This window comes from Anas platyrhynchos, chromosome 3, assembly GCF_047663525.1.
Source record: "Anas platyrhynchos isolate ZD024472 breed Pekin duck chromosome 3, IASCAAS_PekinDuck_T2T, whole genome shotgun sequence".
Taxonomy (NCBI): domain Eukaryota; kingdom Metazoa; phylum Chordata; class Aves; order Anseriformes; family Anatidae; genus Anas; species Anas platyrhynchos.
In genome coordinates, this window is record NC_092589.1 from 86086537 (window position 1) to 86107465 (window position 20929).

Sequence of the window (20929 nt, forward strand, 5' to 3'; positions counted from 1 at the left end):
GATTGTTTAAGGAACGTGTTTAAATGAATTTAAAAAGCAGGGTCTTTATTATGCCTACTGCTCTTGAAAAAGCTGTTACGTTTTGCAAATGATGTTCTGCTCTCTTTTGCAGAATGGATATTCTAAAAAATAACTGGTATCGAAACTTTCATAAAGGATGCTGAAATCTTCAAGAACAGATATAAAGAGTAACAACAGTATAGTTATAAAACAGGTTCAAGTCAGCCAAAAGAAACTCACGATGGATAAATTCAATGCCAAAGAGTTATATTTCAATTTGTTCTGAAGTAGCATGTGTGATAAATTAACTAATATTTCTCAAGAAACAAATCCTCATTTCCTAAAAAATTTAAATGCAAGATTATTAGTTACCATCATGAAACAAATATATGCTTTCAGTATGAACCAAAAGAAACAGTCCTTTATTAAAGATTTTTAAAGTTCGTTTGCTAAATATGTCATACTTGTCAATATGAAATGAATGATATGAAAAACAAGCCAAGATGGATCAACCACGTGAGTCCCTTTCTTAGTCGAGGTCTGAGGAGATTAAAAACTCATTTTTTAGTTTCAGCAATATATTGATCATACCATGAAATGAATCTTCCAGTAATATTTACCGATAAGTTTTTTTCTTCATCTTTTTCTCTCCAACAAAAATATTTTTTATGCCACTAAATCATGAGATTGCTGCCTGACTTTAAAAAAAGTTCTCTCTTCAGGTGTTAATTAATAGTAACACACAACACTAAAAGACAGGTACCACTGATTAACTTCTGACATTTTCCTAAGAATTTAAGAAAAATCATCACTTTCAAGACACAAGGTTGGCAGTGCCAAATGACTACTAGACCTATTTCAATTAACAAGGTCACCTTTAGAAAGGGAGAAATGGAAGAGGGATCAAACACTGCTTAGATGATAAATATTTGCTTCTCCATGAAGACAATTTTCATACACAAAGTGAATTATCTTCACAGTAACATTAAAATTAATACAACTACTCTTAAAAAAAATGTTTCACAAATACTAAGAAACTTAGTTTTCTGACTCGTTATGCATATTTAACTCAAAATTACATTCCCAGAACAATTAACTCCATGATTTTCTAGAAGAAAAAAAGGCTAATTTCTAAGTTTAACTGTCTGTATAGCTTTTTTGTGTGCGAACTTTAGAATTAACTTTATCTGTTCAGATAAAGTAATGCAAGCATGCAGAAATCTGAAATTAAACCAAAACAAATCAAAAAATATGAAAACCCCGATTTTTAATATAGTGATAAACGTTATTTCTATAGATAAACACACTCAGGCATGCAGAATGCTTAAATACAAAAAATCTGTGTACCTGAACTGTAGAACTGATTTCCGATGCAAACCCTCCTGTCAAAGGAGCCTCATGGCTAATCAGCAATCGCCCAGTCTTCACCACTGACTGAAAAGGAAAAACAAATATAAAAATGTAATAAATTACAGCTCTTGTCATTTCTTACCTGTATTACTTAAGAAATATATGAATTGTATGATATTAGCAGTACTTAAGTGTAGCTGCATTTTCCCTCTTGCATTTTCACTGAAATGAGGAATCATCCCATAAATCTAAACTGAGTAATTACTAGAATGTTTTTTTACTAGAGAATTTCCTAGAGAAGCGTTTAAACCTTCGATTCCTTTCTAAGCAAATAGTAAGAATAAAAATAGATTCTACGGATTTGAATTTATCCTATCAATTCAAATTGTAACATTTCTGAAAAGGAAAAGATTTTTAAAAGTCATCAACTTGGATCCTGTGAAAAATAAAAAGCACACATGCAAATAAATCCTTCATTGATAAACCTTCCTGACCAGACGCTAGGTAAAACTCATGATTAACAACTATTCAAAACTATTTAGCAAGAAGACAATTGTATGGATTAATGTTTCTTATTCAGGTTTTACACAGCGATTGCAAACATTTTCTAATTTTAAATCTCAAAGTTTGTGAAGTCGATATGGAATTCACTTCAGAAATAATTCCATAGCACGATACGTACAGAATGTAACATAAGCTACTTTTAATCAAAAACAGACTGTGTTTATGTTGAAAGACAATGATGAAAGCAAAATAGTTTAATCTGATGAGAGTATAAAGCTTCAATACAATCAAATATCTCGAGGTTTATTGTAACTACATGCTAAATTGCCTAGATTTCAAAAATATCAGATGCCTCTGGTTAGAAATATGGCAGCCAAGCTTTACGTTTCATAATAAACATTTTACCATTTCATAAAGTGGATAAAAAAGTTCCATGAACTTCTAGATTTACATACTGGGGGGGGAACGACATCAAAAGGTTGTTGCATAGTAATCTTTCAATGACAAGACAGTTAGAGACATATTTTTAAATATAATTCTACAGTGTACTGTTAGCATACCAGTAGTCATCAAGAAGGAAAGCCCAAGATACTGGTAGCTATCAACTCAACTTTTCTTAAAGATATGAACTTCTCCAGTGGGGCAGCTCCAGGCTATCTACTTTATAGAATATATAAAGGCTATGTCTTAATAATTCCATTTTCGTTATGAACTCAGTATTTTCCTAATCCTTTCTCTTTTCTAAGGCAGCTCATATGCTTTAAGTAGCTTGTCCACAAAGGTACTGGCAGATCACAGGCCAATAAGCTATATGAACCATATACTGTACTATGGAGGAGCCTGACAACATTCAGATCTAAGCAAGACAGGAAAAGGCATTCCAACAGTTGGAAAGTGAGGTAGGATATTTCCCGTATTTATTATACCTGCACTGGAAACTCATAGCTAAAGAGCAGAGACATTAAATGCACTACAAACCTGTCTAATACACCAAAACAACAGCTCAAAAAAAATAAACACTCCAGTTCAAATTTGTTATGATAAAACTGATATGACTAATCAATTTACAAGTTTGGTGTTTTTTTTATTGTGTGCTTTTTGCTTGTTTGTTTTGAGAATCCTCTTATTTTAAATGAAGATATTTATTCTTTTGCATATATCTATTCTGAGAAATACACACTTTGAAACATTACAAGCTATCATTAAAATTAGCATGTCAGGTAAAATAAAAAGTACCTGTCAGGCAACCACGCTAGCAAAGCTTGGAGGCCCTTGGTACCAAACCCAGATTGCTCCGTGCCAGCATGGATACCTGCAGCACATTGTGCCATATAGAAATACCTTTAAAATTATTCTATATGTTAAAACAGAATCAAAATGAGCAGATGTTAATCATTACACTGTATTACATTATTGTATCAACCTGGATTTTAAGGAAAGATCCAAGCATTCCAATTCCCGAATATTACAGGCTCTGCTGTATTAATTTTCATTTGAAGTTTCACACTTGTTCCTAAAACACTGTGCATCTTTCAGAAAGACATGTAATGTTAATTATGGCATTTCCAGTGTTTGCAAACGCATCACAGCTATTGCTAAGCTGTTCCAATGTTTAACTGCTTTCCCTGGTAAAAACTTGCACCTTATTTCTAAAACAGTTTGGCTGAGTTCAACTTCAAGCTGCTGGTTCTTATTTTCCTTCTGTTTGCTATCTATCATCTTCTAGGAGAAGCTATCTATTATCACATTTCTACTCCCCACACGGACATGTTAAGATTGTGATCAAATCATCTCCTACCCACACTTTTGCTAAACTAAGCAGACTGAGCTTTAAATCTTTCATCATATAGCACACTTCCAGTTCCTTCATCATTCTTACAGCCCTTCCCTAAATCATCTCCAGTTTTCAGTGTCCTACGCCCATCTCAAACCAGCATTCCAGCCTTTTACAGAGCAACACCAAACACAGAGGCAATGTAACCTCGGCACTGCGGTTCTTGGATGCATAAGGCCTTTTGGCCAAAGCATAACCCCATGAGTCCAGTTTCAACTGACAACTGTGATTCCCCATTCTTGGGAAACAATATTTTTTGCCTCTAACAAATAATTGCTTTCTGGAGTAAAGAGGGAATAATAGTTTGCATTCATTATTTCAAGATGTAAAATTATATTTGGATATGCTGAAAAACATAACATGAGCCTGAACCCAGCCCAGTCAATGAATCCAACTTCTCTTTATCAGTGATCAAGTGTCTATTTCTCCAACGGCTTCCTACCTCCAACATTTTTCTTTTTAATCAGTAATGGTTTTAAATGTTTTCCATATCTTTGATAAAAATACTAAACAGGTTAAAAAACAAGCAAAAAAAAATCACACTATGCAAGATCTCAGTGACTTTATTATGACCATTCATTAACATTGCCCTTCAAAACAATACAATTTAAGTCAGGGCAGCCCTACTGCCTTACTTCTCAGCTATGTTAATTTGTTTTGTGAGCACCTACTAAAGTTCTCAAGCAACTTCTCATTGTTGATCATGTATTTCTAAGTTATTTCTCCCTACTTGTTTTTTCTAAGCTATTTTTTTTTCATGGTTTTGTAGATCATTCCTCCTAATTGTTTCGGAGACACAATTTGGAGAGTGGAGTTGTTTGTTGTTGTTGTTGTTGTTTTATTTTGTTTGTTTGTTTTTGTTTTAAAAGAAAAACAGCTCTGTAATGCATCAGATAATTAATGAATTACTGGTCAAAAAATACTTTAGTTCAGCAAAGGTAATGGGTCTCTGTCCTCTTCATTTTAATTATATTGTTTTCTCTACTGAAGACTACAATACCATACAGCAATAACTGCAAACAGTTGCAACAGATGTTAATATTTTTTTATAAAGCAAAAATTTTATATGCATGTATATACTTTTTCTACATTGGCAGTGTTCTAGAATGGCTAAGTTATAAAATTCCATATGAAGATGTAGAAATTAAAATCTTATTTCCTGGAAATAAAGAAGTTAATGAGTTAAAACAGAAAATCTCACAAGTATCTGCTCTACAAGCTATAGAGCACAGAGGACATGAATTGTTAATGACTGTTTGCAGATATCAAAGCTCTTCTATAAAACATTAATTTCATTTTTAAATTAAGCTACAAAGCATTACTCCTTGTCAGATCAAACGAGTCAGGCACTCAACCTCCAGGGTAACCAAAACCCAACATTCAGAAGAGCATTTTGCAGTCCAAATATTTTATCAAACAACTTTGTCTACGGTGCGGTAGACATCAACTAATGGGGTCCTCACCTTTCAAACTAAATTGGAAATACCACTGGCATAAAAGCTGAAGAAAGCAGTGGATAGATAAATCAGCACGGTGTAGCAAACTGGTCATCACAGAATTCTACTGGTTTGTCACCTTTTAAGAAGGCAGATAGCTGGAGTGTATTTTTCATTTGGATTAGCTAGAGAAACAGGCTGTCTTTCAAGGAATTAAGTATTTTGTCCCCTCATACCAATACCTTTTACATTCCTAGAAGGGCTTGACACTTCTCCATTTCTCCAATAGTTCACTGTCTTTCAAAATACCAGTCTTTACACTTAGTCCTACATCACTGAGGGATTCAAAGGTTTAAATGTACGCACATAATGCAGCTCACACAGAGTACTTTAAAAATGCATCTTCAAAGAATACAGTGTGGCTTAGGAGACTGGCACTGATATAAAATGTTTCTTCTTTACACCCATAACCAGAGGTTGTTGCTAGCTGATCTTTAAATTCCAGAAAGACTTTTGAGGATGCTAAGTGTAATTGTAGGTATCTTCTGTCTCAAATTAAATGAAAATTGAAGGTTTTGTTTGTTAGCTTTAGGAATGATCCACAGAGGAAAGTCAGAAGAAATATCCAGGGATTTAAGAGAGCAGGGGTCTCAGTCATTCTGTGTTTTCATCAGAGCTGAGTCCAGCTGATGTCACCCTGGTTGCTCCCAAAAGGGAGGACTCCTGTCCTACCCAACACCTCAAGTTCCCATCCTGGCGTCTCCTCAAGCACTTATGGGGCTGTGGGGAGAGCCAGTTTCAGGAGATAAATTGGTTTGTCCTGCAGTATTTTACAGTTAGCAGCCAGCACCACCGGAGAGATGTGGCATCAGGGTCACCTCTTCCAGAAGCAGCCCAGCACACTTCAGCAGTGCTCCCACTGAGGCCCAGTCAGTGACGCTCCATGCACAGGCCCTCACACCACTGTCACCTGCGCTGCAGCTCAGCATTGGAGAAAAGATGCTAGGGCTTTCAATTACTACATTAACCCTAAAACAAGAACAAACACACATACTGAATATAGATTTTCACCTCAGTTTCCCTGTCAGAACTGCTTTACATCAGTTTAACACAACAGCGACAGTTCAGGTTTCTCCAGAGCACGAGGCTAGCGGCATGATCCCCCAACCACCCTCTAGCACCTTTGCCAGACTGAAGCTTTCAGGTTGCACACTGAAGGTTTTCTGAACGGCCGCCCAATGTTTTTGCAGTGAAGCAGCTTAGCAAATTATTTTCAACCTCCCTCACCGCACTCTTTATCCAAGAGTTTCCATAATCACTTTTCTATTCAATTCTCAGTTCGTCATCTTGGCTGCTTTCTCCTCTCCTACAGGCACTGATGACAGAATAAAATAATACACGCCTGGTGCTTCCAAGCGCTTTGAAATCTAAGTGCAGACATTACCAGTAACATGCTGTGCCCTTACTCATGGGAAAGCTGACTTAAACCAAAACGAGCTTGATGGTCAACTGTATTTTACACTATTACTCTATGCCCACAGTAACAGTGCTATTTCCACTGTCACCAGCTGCTTCACTAACACAGCAATTGCCTTTAAAGAAATGATCAAAGCCGGTATTAGATTATATATGTCTGTTATTTTATCACACTGGCAAGCTGTCTATTTCTGTAAACTTGTTCTCGGAAAAAGATTTTCCATCTCTTATATAATTTTTTTTGATGTTCACTCTCCCGTTTAAAGTTCTGCATACTTTTGATCTTGTTCTTTATAGGCTGTACAAATTTTCTGCATAATTTAAAAACTAGCTTTCCAAAATAATTTCAATGAAGCTGGCAGAAGCAAGGAAATATTATATCTCATTTTCAATGAACATGTATGCAAACAATTATAAAATTACATATAAATCAACATTAGTAGATATGTGTCTTTACTGAAAACCAGCCAGAATATGGAAGCTTAAATAAAAGAAGAAACACTCTTGGTAAAATTTCAATAAATGCCTTGAAAAACTTTGTTCCTTTTACATTTTTAGGTCAGCTTTAATGAATTTGTTCTTAGAAACGGTAAAACCTGATGGAAGCTACTTTCCCCAGATCCCCTAATTTCTACTTTTCTTTCAATGTTTCAATAACAAATGAAATTGTATTGCTGTATTCGTTGTACTGAATATCATAAGCACAGGGATAGAAATAAGATCTCAGGTTTCTATTCAGCATTTCCCAGAGAGAAATGTACAACATATCCTGCCAGATGAAACACTGAGGATTATGTTTACTACGTACACGCAGAGATCAACACCATGACACTAAGTTCAGTGCATCCCAGATATAAAGAACTATTATTGGTGCATGTGATATATCAACAATCTTAACAAATGCAATAATTATGTCCCCAATTTCCAGACACCATGCTGGAGCTGTAGGATCTCTGGAAAGTCAAACAAATAGATCCTCAAGCACTCTTTTACCATAGTACAGGAAGAAGGAATGAAAAAGAATAGGAACAGGATGTGTCCCAAGAAGCCTGGAGGTACAAAACCCTCGAACTTACTAATGATCAAGATCCAGTTTGCGAATTATAGCTATCAGTTCCACAGAACTACCTTCTCCAAGAAGTAGTTAAAGCAAAAAATTGTATGCGCTCTTTAAAGCTTCAAAAATAATTCTTGAAGAAAAAAAATATGAAATTAATCCAAATTAAAAGAAGATATCATAGAGTCTGATTTTCAACAGCACTAAATTCCCAGATGAAAAGTGAAAGCAAGCCTTCAGATCTACTGTATTATATCTACACTACACTCCCAAGTTAACTGAAACTTATTCATCAGTAAAATCAAGATGCAAAGATGAACAAATGACATGCAATAAATATTTTATTTCATCACATACAGCTCAACAGCCCAAAGTATGAATAAGATTTCTCAACTACTGGTAATCAGGGAATCATAGAACAGTTTGGGTTGGAAGAGGAACTTAAAGATAATCTAATTTCAACCCCCAAGCCATGAGACATTCTGGCTTACACACATTTTGTATAGATTCATAAGGCTAGTGTAAGTAAAATCAACACACATGTCCGAGTAGAGCAATAATATAGCAGACAATCCTAGCTGTACATTGGCAGCAATGTAAGTAGATCAAGGGATAAAACCACTTGGAAAAGCGAAAATGTCATTCTTATTCCATCATTCAGGAAGGCTATCAGAGAGAAATCTTTAACAAAGTCTTTCCAAACAATAAAATGAAAAAACGTGAAGCTCTGTAATAGGCGAGACTGCTGATTAACAAACAGCAGGGAACAAAAAAGAAAATCCAATTTCTTTTTAACTTCACATCAATAGCTGAAGCATTGCCAGTCATTTTAACTGATCTATATTAGCAGAGCGCAAATCCTTATCTTCCTGCTAGTAGTTAAACAAAACAGAGGCTTTTAATCCATTACTGCCTGCTTGTTGAGCTCGCGCAGCAGAGAGCTGTGCTTTCTGACCGAGAGGCCGGCATCCATGCTCTGCAGGTGGCACAGCAGCTGCTGCTGGCACCGGCTGGGGTCTGGGCAGAGCTCAGAGCTACCACCAGCTGCTGCAACACAGAATAAGTTCCCCCAAAATGGAAGGAACTGCAGTAAGAAATTTACATGGCAAGGAAAACCAGGTCCAATTTGCAATTTACATGGTGAGGACAATCCGGTCCATTAGCCTCCCAGACTGCAAAGAGCATGAATAGAACATGGTCCTTAGAAGCATGGCATTTACAGAAAACAAGTGGGGATGTGAAGGAAGGAACTGAGAACAGCCCTGTACTATGTTAAACACAGCAGGCATCCTTATCACACTGGGGCAAAGAGGCTGTCCTGCTGCACAGCCCTGCTGTGACATAATTATTATACCCTCACCTGCCTTGTGTGAAATGAAAGATGAAAATAAACCCCCAAAAATTAAAACTAAAAAAAAAAAAAGTTTGTAGTCTAACCTCTTGCCAATTTGTTTCAAATGAGAGTAAATGATCAGCTACTACAGAAAATAGACAAAGATCTAAAAGCATAATGCATTACAACTCCACATATCATAATGAGCTGTTTTATCTAAAACCAAATGATTAGTGCTACATGGAAGAAATTATCAAAACACGTACTAGATATTGTAGACAGCTGTCATACTGTCTGTTGAGGTCTTTCAGAAGTTATTACTGTGCATTCAAATATTGACTTCTAATAAGGAATAAAGCTCCCAGAATGAATTTAAATTAATTTTTCAGGACCAATTTCAATCTGTTCTCCCTAACAAGTCAGTCTTGCTGTACTTCAGCCTGGAATCTACTTCCACCATCTTAGTGGTATCAGCACAATATACTCAGATTAAAATCCTAATGACAGCTCAAAGGCAGGGAAAGGAACAAGCAATTTGGATTGCTGGAAAAGGTTGGAATGCATTTTTGACAACAGCAAAGGCAGAAGCAGGAGGGAGCATTAACAGCAAGATGGGGAAAGAAAGAAAACTCAAACCTACTTTTATTTGTAGCCACATGTCCATCACAACTCTGATCTTTGACCTTCCCTTAGCACTACATTTAAGAATAAGCTTAAGTATCAAGAAAGACTTTATATTACAAATACTGTTCTCTGGAAAAAAAAAAAAAAAGTTCTGATGATACAGTAAAACAACATTATTAATATGGATCTGTATCCACAGGAATGTGGATTTTAAATGATTTCAAATGAAATCATACAGATATGCTAAACAAAGAAGAGACGTAATAGTCATAATTATAGGTCTGTAAGGCTTACCATTTGATAAAATTCCATATAGAGGTATACACACTGTATGCACACACACAACACACCCTTATCCATAACTCCGCTGCCCCAAAGAAAGTAGAACTTTTTTTTTCTTCAAATGTTCTTAATATACATTCTTCTCATACATTTGCACCATTTGCCAGAGCCCTATTTCAATTGTGAGGAAGGTTATGAATAAAATCACTTCCAAGGTTTCCAGCTGGTGCTCAAGAAATCTAGCTGTACATTCAGTACAGGAATTCTATATTATATTCAACAACCTGGAAGAAACAAGTTAATAGGCTTGCAATTATTCTTGAAACCTATTTTCAGGCAATTCTCTAGAACCTTTGACTCTGAGTAGAGAGAAAAAATGACCCTAATAGGTAGAATGCTGATGTTTTGATTCTTTTTTCTACAGTGAACAATGAATGCAAACTGAATGAAAAGTGTTCCTGTTAATATAAATATTGCTAGATGGCCGACCAAGCTTTCAAAAAAAAAGTTACTTAAAGGCTCCTCTGCACTTTGTCAGTTTTTATAAGCATATCTAGCTATCTGCATGCAGATGCATATGTCTATATATTTTCTTTGTTCCCAACTGAAACGAAAGTATTACATTGATCTCTGAGACAAGAGTAAAAGAAGTAAAAATTTGTTTGAAGCCCAAGATGAATAGCTCAAACTCAGCGTGTCAAAGCAACAAAAACATTTTGCTCAGGAGTCATCATTCACAATTTGTTCTGACATTCAGCGTAAATATCTTCTGAGTTGTCTAAAAATAAATGATGTCCAATGACTAATTCCCAGTTCTCTTACCAGCTTTACTTAAACAACTGTGTTCCTCTTGAAATCTACATAGCCTCTTATGGCAGAATAAAAACAATTCCCAGGAAGTATGATGCTACGAACCCCAGAATGTCCTTACCTCAAATAGCAGTGCATTAAGCTGTTGAAGTTTTTACTGCCTCTAACCTCAAGTGAGGTCCTTGCAACGACTTAAATTGCTGTCCCAGCATGTGGAAGTACATTCCCTTCCTGTGTGGATGTACATTTTCCAAGCAATGGATCTGACTGTCTCCTTTTAATAAGAACATTTACAAATGGAATCAGTATTGATACAAAAGTTTGACCCATTTAGTTACGTAACCGTTTATACCCTTTAAACTGTGCCCGTTCACCTAAGACGCAATGATTTTGTTACTTCTGACAAGCCATACAAATAAACAACAAATAGGAAAGGCAAAGTTGGTACTAAAACTAAATTTATAAAAAAAAATGCCCTTGTCTAACACGGAGGTGAGAGATAAGCTGTGTTATATAGAACACACTGTACCTCTGCTATGAGGAAAGGCTGAGAAAGCTGGGACTGTTCAGCCTGCAGAAGAGAAAGCTCGGGGAGATTTTATCAGTGTGTAGAAACACCTGAAGGGAGGGTGCAAACAGGATGGAGCCAGGCTTTTTCAGTGTCCCAGGGACAGGGTTCAGCGTACCCAGGATTGCAGAGTTCACAGGATTATGCTGAAGTTGCAAAATGCCCTGGTTAAACCTCACCACTTTGAAATCCACATCAGGGTAGATCTTTTTCCCCAGTTTAAAATGTATGCATGCAGGAACAGTGCATAAAGAACTAATGTGACCACAGCTGGATGCACATAGGAAACATCTTGGAGAGAAATGTTAGTGCAACCATAGAGCTTACTGCCTCAACACAGCAGGGCTTTATTGTTCCAATAGGTATCATTTTACACTATAAATGCCAAAAACAATCCTGAAAGACTAACGTGGCTTTTTCCTGCATAGCACTGAATACATAACATTATAGTGTGAAGACAGTGATGTAGAGATAACACAGAATGAAAACAGGCACAGCAGTAAGGCAAAGTAACCTGGAAAATTAAATGGCAACCAAAGTCAGAAGAGTTGGCTACAGAGCTGGGCTGAACATCCACAGAAGTAATGAAAAGAGTGGATAATAAAATAATTAAGATTACTTTATGACCTTTCTATCACACAGATATTGTCAGGGTGTGGTTGATCTGTTCAACATAAATATTCGTAAGCTTCCTGCGAAGCTAACAGCCTATGACAGATTCCCAATGTGTTAGACACCACAAAAATACAGAGTAGCAGAGAATTCATATCCAAAACAACTTGCAATTTGAGTAGCTAAGACCGTGAAAACAGAAAAAAAAAGATATGACACTCAGCATGGTGCACCCCAACGTGGTTTGAAATGTTTGTGTTTTTTTTTTAAACAGAAGAGTCTAAGCTAAATTAAAAGGACTCTGTCACTGACTAACTTTCTAATGCCTTTCAGTAAGTTTATACTCTTGTAAAACAACCCTGCTAGAAGCACTCTTGTAACACTTTCGTTCCACCACTCTATGTGCTCTAAAGCAGTTAATGGTCATGGATGTGGAGACAATAGAGAAAAGTTGCATTTTGTGCCAACAGGTTCTTCTGCTTAATCTAAAAAAAAGATTCAGAAATATATTAACCAAATTCAGTGTGAGCTAAGCAAAGAAAAATTACTTCTAGGATTCTAGTGTGACTTCTTGATATCCTTAAGATCAATTCCTACGTACACATTGGAATCAATTATTTAGGAAATAAAACTGATTTTGTATTTTCAAAGTTGCTTTTGACTTCTAACCCACCTCATCCCTGTCACTTTAAATAAGATATATTGATTTCATTCATTCTTGTCCTTCAGTTTTTCACATCTCATTTGTTTTCTCATTCCTATATTTCTTACAGCTTTTCTTAATAGTGTCAATTAGTAGTTTCATATAAATTAGGTGTAAAGAGCCTCTGATGAGTTTTGGGGACCCCATATTCTACTTGTATAACACTACTGAAATAAGTAATATGAATACAAAAAAAAAAAAAAAAAAAAAAGTGCTTTTCTCAATCAAATGTCTCTGAATCACCCAGCCATTGTCTTCTGGGTAATAAGTATGAACAGAATGCTTAAATAGTCTTTTTAAGTATAAAGTCAACTAAACTAACAGAAAGTATTCGTGAATCCAGTGAACTGGTAGCTCATAATTCCTTAACGCTTTGAGCTGTACTTGCCTACTTAACCACATTTAGACACACCTATTCAAACAGTCTTTCTGACTGTGTAACCTAAAACATAAGACTAATAGTAAAAGTTTCAAAAAATAAGGACTTCAGCAGCAGCCTCCAAACTTCACCAGTCCTTGACCAATTGTTAATAATGCACTGTGGACAAGTTTGTCCTTCCCTTTGCCCACTGGCCTACTTTTTACATCATTTCATGGAAGCAAAATTAGGAAGTTTCAGAAACAAATGCAGATGGAAAATGTTGCAATGAAGAGATCCTTTCCACTGAAGAGGTCCTGTTCATCCAAGAAATCTTCACGGGCATGTTATAAAACTCCTTCAAAGTTTGAGACATCACCACATTTTGTCAAGGTTTCATGAACAGAAATCTTTTCCTGTTTTGTTTTTTTTTTCCTCCTTACCATTTTGAGCACACTGTTAAACATACAAAACAGTGTTGATAAATTAACTTGCTTCTTCAGTTTTTTTATCCTCATAACTAATATTTATTTTCAGTGTTAGAAGTAATAAGGCTATTAAAAATAATGTTTAAATAGATTAGATAGCCCTCCTTCTGTCTTTCAGAAATGACGCCAATATTATTTATTAACAGTCTCAAGTTTTGAAAATTTCAGCTGTCCCACAGACTCCTGAAATAATCAGGCATTATATATGCGTTTCATCACAATACATTTTGAAAAAAAAACATTTGAATTACACAGAACAGTCAGGCAATTAATGCTAATTATCAGGATGACTAGTGGCTCAACAATTTATTACTTAATAGTTTAATATTATTTTAACATTTTATTCTTTTAATATTTTAATTTTTCAATTAATTATATTAACAATGGCTCAGTGCAATTTATTCTTTTATTCTTGAAAATCAGATGAAATTTTGGCCAGTTCTGAAAGAGCTGCCATGGACAATCCAGCTCTTTGCAAGATTCACACATCTCCTGTTAGGACATATCTAATGCTACAGCTTCTGTGCAGAACATCCAATAAACAACCTCTCAAAGTATTTCACTGGAACACAAGTGCACGAACTGTTCCTTCCCTGAGAATATGATCATTATTAAGCAGCAGTTGATGACTGTTGAACACCACACTGAATTCCCTAATGAATTTTGATACTATTTTGGAGGATCCAAGAATGAACCGACCAATTCACTGTTTTTCCCATGCTCCAGAACACACACAATATCTATTTGGAACAAATTTTGAGTGGTATTCCTCAAGCAGCAAAAGTACTATACATGTAGTTTAAATAGAGTGCTGCTGGGAATGACCCACAGAACAGGCCTCTTCAGAATATTTTCGTTGACATTAACTAGATCTTTGGAGATTAAAATAAATAAATAAATAAATAAATAAATAAAATCAAGTAGTTTTTCTTTACAGAGAAAGTGCCTCAGGCTACCAAGAAAGGAAGTATAACAGACAAATTTTATTGCTGAGCCCATCATAATGGTTTAATTCCCCTCCACCTCCACCCCCTCTCCCCCCCCCCCAAAAAAAAAAAAAATTACTCAGTAATTTCTAACCTGATTGAAATAACCATGTAGGACAACCAATAGTGAGAGTATTCCCAGAAAAAATAAAGAGCTTTGACTTTACACTAGAAAAAGATTTTTAAAGTGCCAAAGCTATCTGAACCAGCTTCTTTCATCTTTACAATTACATTAAAAATGTAATGAAAAACTTAACATAATATATGGCAATTTACTTACAGCTCATAATACAAAGGCTGTCAGTCAATAACAAGGTGCAGCATGTGAGTAAAAGCTACTAGGTAGAACAAAAGCAGATGCAAGATATCCTCTGATATTCATTACGGCTCGCTCTCTATTTTCCAGATAGAAAGATTAAAACAAAACTGATGTTTCTTACAGCTGCAAAGAAAGACTGACAGAAGATGAACCAAAGAATGAGAACATGTTTTGACGCTGTCCCCCATGATATCCTTGTCTTTAAATGGGAGAGACATGGATTTGATGGATGGACCATTCTGGTAAGCAATTGGCTGAACTGCCTCACTCAGAGTTGCTGTCAACAGATGAATGTCCAGGTGGAGATCAGTAATGAGTGGTGTTCCTTAGGGACTAGTACTTTGGGACTAGTACTGGTTAACATTGTTAGAACTAGATGATCTTTAAGGACCTTCCCAAACCAAACCATTCTGTGATTCTACTATTCCAAGAAAATTAACAAAGTAAAATATATCTGTAAGTTAATCACACTACTCAGAACAACTGATAGCCCAACCCGTTGAGTGCGAGGTTTCAGAACTAGGCAAAGGGTTTTTGCTTTTCCACCACAACCAGAACAGGGAAGTACTGCTCCACTTCTCACCAGGAACTTAGCATCCCATGAAAATAAGTCTCCTTCATCAAGGAAGACATTCTATGCTTGAAAAGACTTTTCTTCCAAGTCAGAAATCATTTAAAACTATTACCAGGAAGACACACTATGAAACTGATTCCTATCCCCAGAACCTACTTATCTAGTCAAGGCTTCTAAGGTTCTCACAAATAACATCAACTACCCTTATGATGGAAATAAATAGCAACTGAAAGTTAAAATGAGATTTCTGAACCCAAGACTAAGGATGTTTATATATATATATATATATATTTTTTTTCTATGTCTTCAGATATTCAAAACATTCATAGATCCAGAGTTAGTCTTAAATAATGAGACCAGCCCTAAGTCAGAGTTCTGTAGTTGCCATATCTTCACGAAACATCTTAGATGCAGAAAAACAGATCAGTAAGTTTCTAGCCAGCAACAAACATTGTGAAGATGTCTTTCAAGTGGGGAAAGAAGAAAACACTGCTGATATTCCTCAGATCAGCAACTGTGTCTTTCAAGTAATTTTGAAAGACTCACATCAAGGAAAAACAGAATATGTATGCTAAATCTGAAGGCTAGCACATTTTATAATCTGAACAGCCATTCTGGAAAACTCCACCACACTTCTAAAAAAATGTTTTATTAAAACTCCAAGAGAAGCAGAAGCTTCAGCATGTAGGAATCCATTATCTGCCTCATCTCCAGCTCCTGAACTTAACCCCAATTCTGATAGCCTAAATTCACACAGCTCATCACAGGACAGATGAATTGGTTTCACTGCAGATGTTGAACCCATTCACAGCTAGGATTCACAGGGCTTAGCATCTGAATTATTAACACAGGTTACATGGGAAACACAAGGTAATACGATGGAAAGACCCAAGCACAATAATCACAAAATAATTTAGAAAAATATGAATTTGACCAAGATAGTCAAAAATGCCACCTGCACCATCTTTGACCTTTTTCAAAAATAATAGTTATCAATAGTAGAATGATACATTGTCTACACAATGTTCTGCCAAATACCTTGCAAAACTGTTTTAAAAATTACTGTACCTTTTTTAACATTCTTCTGAATACCCTTTTCTCCTTTATTTCTTCCCCTTTAAATTTATTTTTCTAAAGCAACTTGTTCCTCTATTTTCATTCTTGCAGTGCTGTTTTCTACTATTCTCTTTTCTATTCTTTGTGCCCTCTTAATCAAAACCATCTAACAGTCTGTATTTCTTCTATCTCCACTCTTTATCAGTTACAAACTCTCTCTATCTGACCTAGTTCAACTAATGGCAAAATGAATAGTCATTTTCATGGTACAGCTATATTCATTTTCAGCCTGTTAGCCAAGGAAATGAGGGTTCTGTGACCTGGTCTTATTTTTCTGTCTTTTTGTCAGTCTCCTGATAGCCACTTTGCAGCCAAATGCAAGTCTTAATCATTAAAGATAAGGTCTTAGAGTTCCTGCAAGCTTGGTAAAAATCAGTCTAGGTAAGGGCGATCTAAATTGGCACCCCAATAAAAGAAAAGCTGCACTTAGCACCAACTTTCCCACTGATTTTTCAGCAACCAATAGGCACCAACAAACTTTATTGCTGCTTTTTGTCTAGCCAGCCATTAAAAAGGAGCTGAGTATCCTAATGGGGTAAGTGGGGAATAAGGAATGGCAGAAGGTAGGAAATATGGAACATAAATCTGTACCGAAACAGGCGTCATTATTTATGCAATATTTTCCATTCTTTATGATAATGTTATCCAAAGCAAAGAAGGAAATCCAGTTCTATACATTCATAGCATTGCATGGAAAGAAGATTGATAGTAAGGCCAAAGTCCATTAAGCATATCTTAGAGAATTGATTTTTTTTTTCTTCAGGCTTCCATTTCAGAGAATTTTTCTACTTTTTTTTTTTTCCTAATTCATTAACACAATTACTGTTCAGTAATGTGAAGCAATTTTTAAATTCAAATTTCTATTAAAATACCATAACATACAAAACAGTATCTTCTATTTAAAAGAAACAACTCTGGTGCTTCTACTACAGCTTGATCTTTTTGATGCTTCTTGCTCAATCCAGTAACTTGGATTTAACCCCTTTTCCCCAGAGGAGTGATTATAGCCACAATGCTTTAAATAAAGGTAAAACATTACCTCTCGATACTATTTTTTATACATCTCGGAGCATATCGCTGAAAGAAGTGTAGCTCTCAAACTTGTCAACTGAGCAAGACTACATAGGTTAAGACTATAAGAGCCTATACAAGGCTATAGGCTCTTCCCTGCAAATATTGGCGTCCTTACTGAATCCCACCAAGACCTTTGAGCCAAATGTCTCCAGGAAAGCAGGATTCATTCTTGGAGCACAATAATTAGCAAAGCTGTAGGTGTTCTCTCCATATTCCCACATTGAACAACATTTGCATTTTCTTAGAGTTAAAAAGAAAACCACTATAGCAAAGCCTTTCTTAAAGATGGCATAAATGTTCCCGACTCCTTTTGACAGAAGCTCATGAATTACTGCTCCATAACAAATATGCGCTCTCTGGTGCTGTTTTGGATGAAAGCTTTTCATGTGCAAGAGTATCAGTTTCTAAATTTCTCAGGTATGGCCTCTGCATAATATGCAATTGCTTTAGAGGGCTACAGTTGCTTAGACTTTGTGGAAAGGGAAATTGGTAAAGCAGGTATCGAACAGCTAGCATGCAGAATTGAGAAAAACAGCATTAGGTTGAGGGACCATATAGTTATATTGTAGTAACTTGAAGAAAATTAGACTATCCAAATCTTCAAAAGCTACTTGAAGTCCACAGCTATGAGCTTGCATTTACTTTAGATGACATGGGGAAAAGGTCACATTAATACATATTTTATTAATAGTAAGACCATGACACAAAGAAATCCAGTAACTTGCCAAATCCTAAGTTTGTGTCAGAAAAGATTTGTGACTAAGGCACTTGACTAATGCAAATCAACCTCTTCCTCTATAGCCCTGCATTTTTAATGATGTTTAGTTACAAAAGCTTTGAGTCTTTCAACGTATATAATTTTAGATTGTTCAAAATGTTTTCTTTATTTAAAGATCATCAGTTTGGCATTACCACTACATATTTCATTACTTTAGAAGCTTTCAGATGTACACAAGATTCACAGTATTTTAAGAACGCACATTGTGAAAGCTTCGACACTCCACCACAACCATTTCCTCACTCAGTACTTTGCTGAATAATCAGTTTGTGCAACCATATTGGTTCTGACATTAATTTAGGTGATAATGAAATAAAGATGAAAATAAGGAATACAGGAGAGAGACTCACAGGAATGTGAGTCCTGACTTCTACTTTACAGTGAGCTTTACTTTGATCTTTCCCAAATACTAAACAACAAAAAAAAAAATGGTATCTTATTATAGTGCATTACAAATACAGGTCAGAAAGCTACTTAACTCTATGATGCTTTAAGAAAAAACAAAGTTACAATCATTAAAAAGAATTAGCACTGGTTGACGTAACAAAAAATCAAGCATGCATGTAAATTTATCTTTTGCAATAAGCAAATCCCAGCATGATACTAAGATAGTGTCTGAAATGACAAAGATTCCATATATTAACTGTTCAATTACTTTCCTGAAATAAATTTCAATTACCAAGTAATTACCCTTAGAAAACCTCTACATTTTGTAGCATTTCATTAGTGCAAACAAATGTTATTAAATAAAACAATGAAGTTCTCTAAAGTTCTACTGCAAAAAAATAAACCAATCATGAGGATGCTCTTCAAATCTGGACTTACACATACCCTTTAACGCATACATTAACCACTTTATATCCATTTTGATTTTTCAGTAGAAAGAATAATTTACACATGACTAGATAGATTACTTTGATAGATTTATTTTCTGTCATTGGAAAATAAAATTAAAACTATACAAACACAAACTGCCAACAGTACTTTTAAGATCTCAAATCACATTTTCCTCTAGTCAATCCATTATTTAAAATATAATTAAGCTCTATGCCAAGAAAAAAAAAGGATAGAAAGATAGCATAAAGAGATATCTCTAATGTCACCAAAACACTAGCTGGTACTTAGAAATTAATTGTTTCCATGGGCTTTTTAAAGAGCAACACTTAGTGCCATCATATTGCAAATAGTTCAACACTAACAAACAGAAAGCAAAAAGACAAGCCTTCCCTGCTTGATCACCCAAATTTAAAAAAAAAAAAAATCAAAAAGTTGAAAAAAATAATATCTCAGCTTCTGCTTTTAGTCTTAAAATAATAAACTATCTTACTGGTAAAAAGAAAGCCACTTACTCCACCACTCACTCTTTAAATTCATAACATCTTCCCATTTGCAATAAAGCCACTTAAACCCTTTTCCTCCCATTTGCAATAAAGTCCTTTTTCCTTAAGGAAGTTTGCAATCTCTCAAACACATCACTCTTGTGAACTTTAGAGTCTAGGTGACATGTCAGTGAGCACACCACAAATGTCAGAGATGATAATATACCATAGATTAGCACTTTGCGGTAGCCCTTGACCACATGCCAAAAGAGTGGTTTTACAGTTTTGTCATTTGTAGACCAAATAACTTAATAAAAAGGCCTTTTTTTAAAAAAAACATGAGATGGAGAAATCATAATGCACACTTCCAGCAAGAGCATTATATATACTGTAACCAAGTGGTTATAAATTACAATTTACTGTTTTTCTCAACGAGAAAGCTTAGCATAAACAACTTTTAAGCTACAAGACCTTAACCAATGTGCTATTGAAACTCAAGGCACACTGCATTACTGGCCTAAGCAACGTGACTTCGATTTAAACAGTGCGTTGTTTAGGCAAGTGCCTCAAATATGGTTCATGTGGAACAAAAACTCAATCACACAATCTCAAAATGACATCATTGTAAGTATGTTGTAACACCGGCACTCTTCTTTCTTGATGAATTTAGGCCAAATGAATGAATCCCCTACTTAACACCTGGTTTTAAAAAGCAATAAAGATTATTCTAGTGCTTAACATGGTTATTTTTAGATTGCATCAGATTAAGATGTTCCAGTACTTCACTAATTCAGTCTCCCACTGCTTTTTCTTCTTATACATTATCTTTCGTATTCTATCATACTCAAAAAGCAGAGAAAGTGACCTGGACTAATTCCTCCTGAAGACCTTGCTGCAATTATATTTTATAAACAAAAAAAATAACTTTTTTTTTTTAAACTAATTAAGCTTGCAAAACAACTAGATAACACTGGAACTGTGTGCTTTTTTAGTTCACAAGCTAGAATCTTGATTCACGGCAAAAGCACGCGCAAGGGTAATCACACTGGTAGAGAGGTAGGGGAGAAAGAAGAGTCTCAATGGGGGAATGCAGGAAATGTATTTTGTACTAACATTTACCAAAAGCAAAGAGTACCTGTTCTCCCTCCATGCTTAGCAGTGTGGTGACATTCACTAGGCAATACATAAAATCCCAACGCTTCCAGAACAGTTAGACGATTCGTGGTAAAGGCATAAGCCTGCTGTTCATATCAGGGGATATGAATCAAAATTGTGACAACATCCTAGCACTGCTTATTGAATGTCCTCCTTTTTCGCAGATGCCACTG

At 35.5% G+C, this 20929-nt stretch overlaps 1 protein-coding gene across 1 annotated transcript in view; it reads right to left on the reverse strand.

The window, feature by feature from the left end:
• BCKDHB (branched chain keto acid dehydrogenase E1 subunit beta) overlaps positions 1 to 20929 on the reverse strand; it is a 122545-nt gene that overhangs the window by 51812 nt on the left and 49804 nt on the right. Inside the window, exon 9 of the mRNA XM_038177175.2 lies at positions 1348 to 1434. Within this exon, the coding sequence (XP_038033103.2) occupies positions 1348 to 1434 (87 nt within the window). The remainder of the gene's footprint in view (positions 1 to 1347; positions 1435 to 20929) is intronic.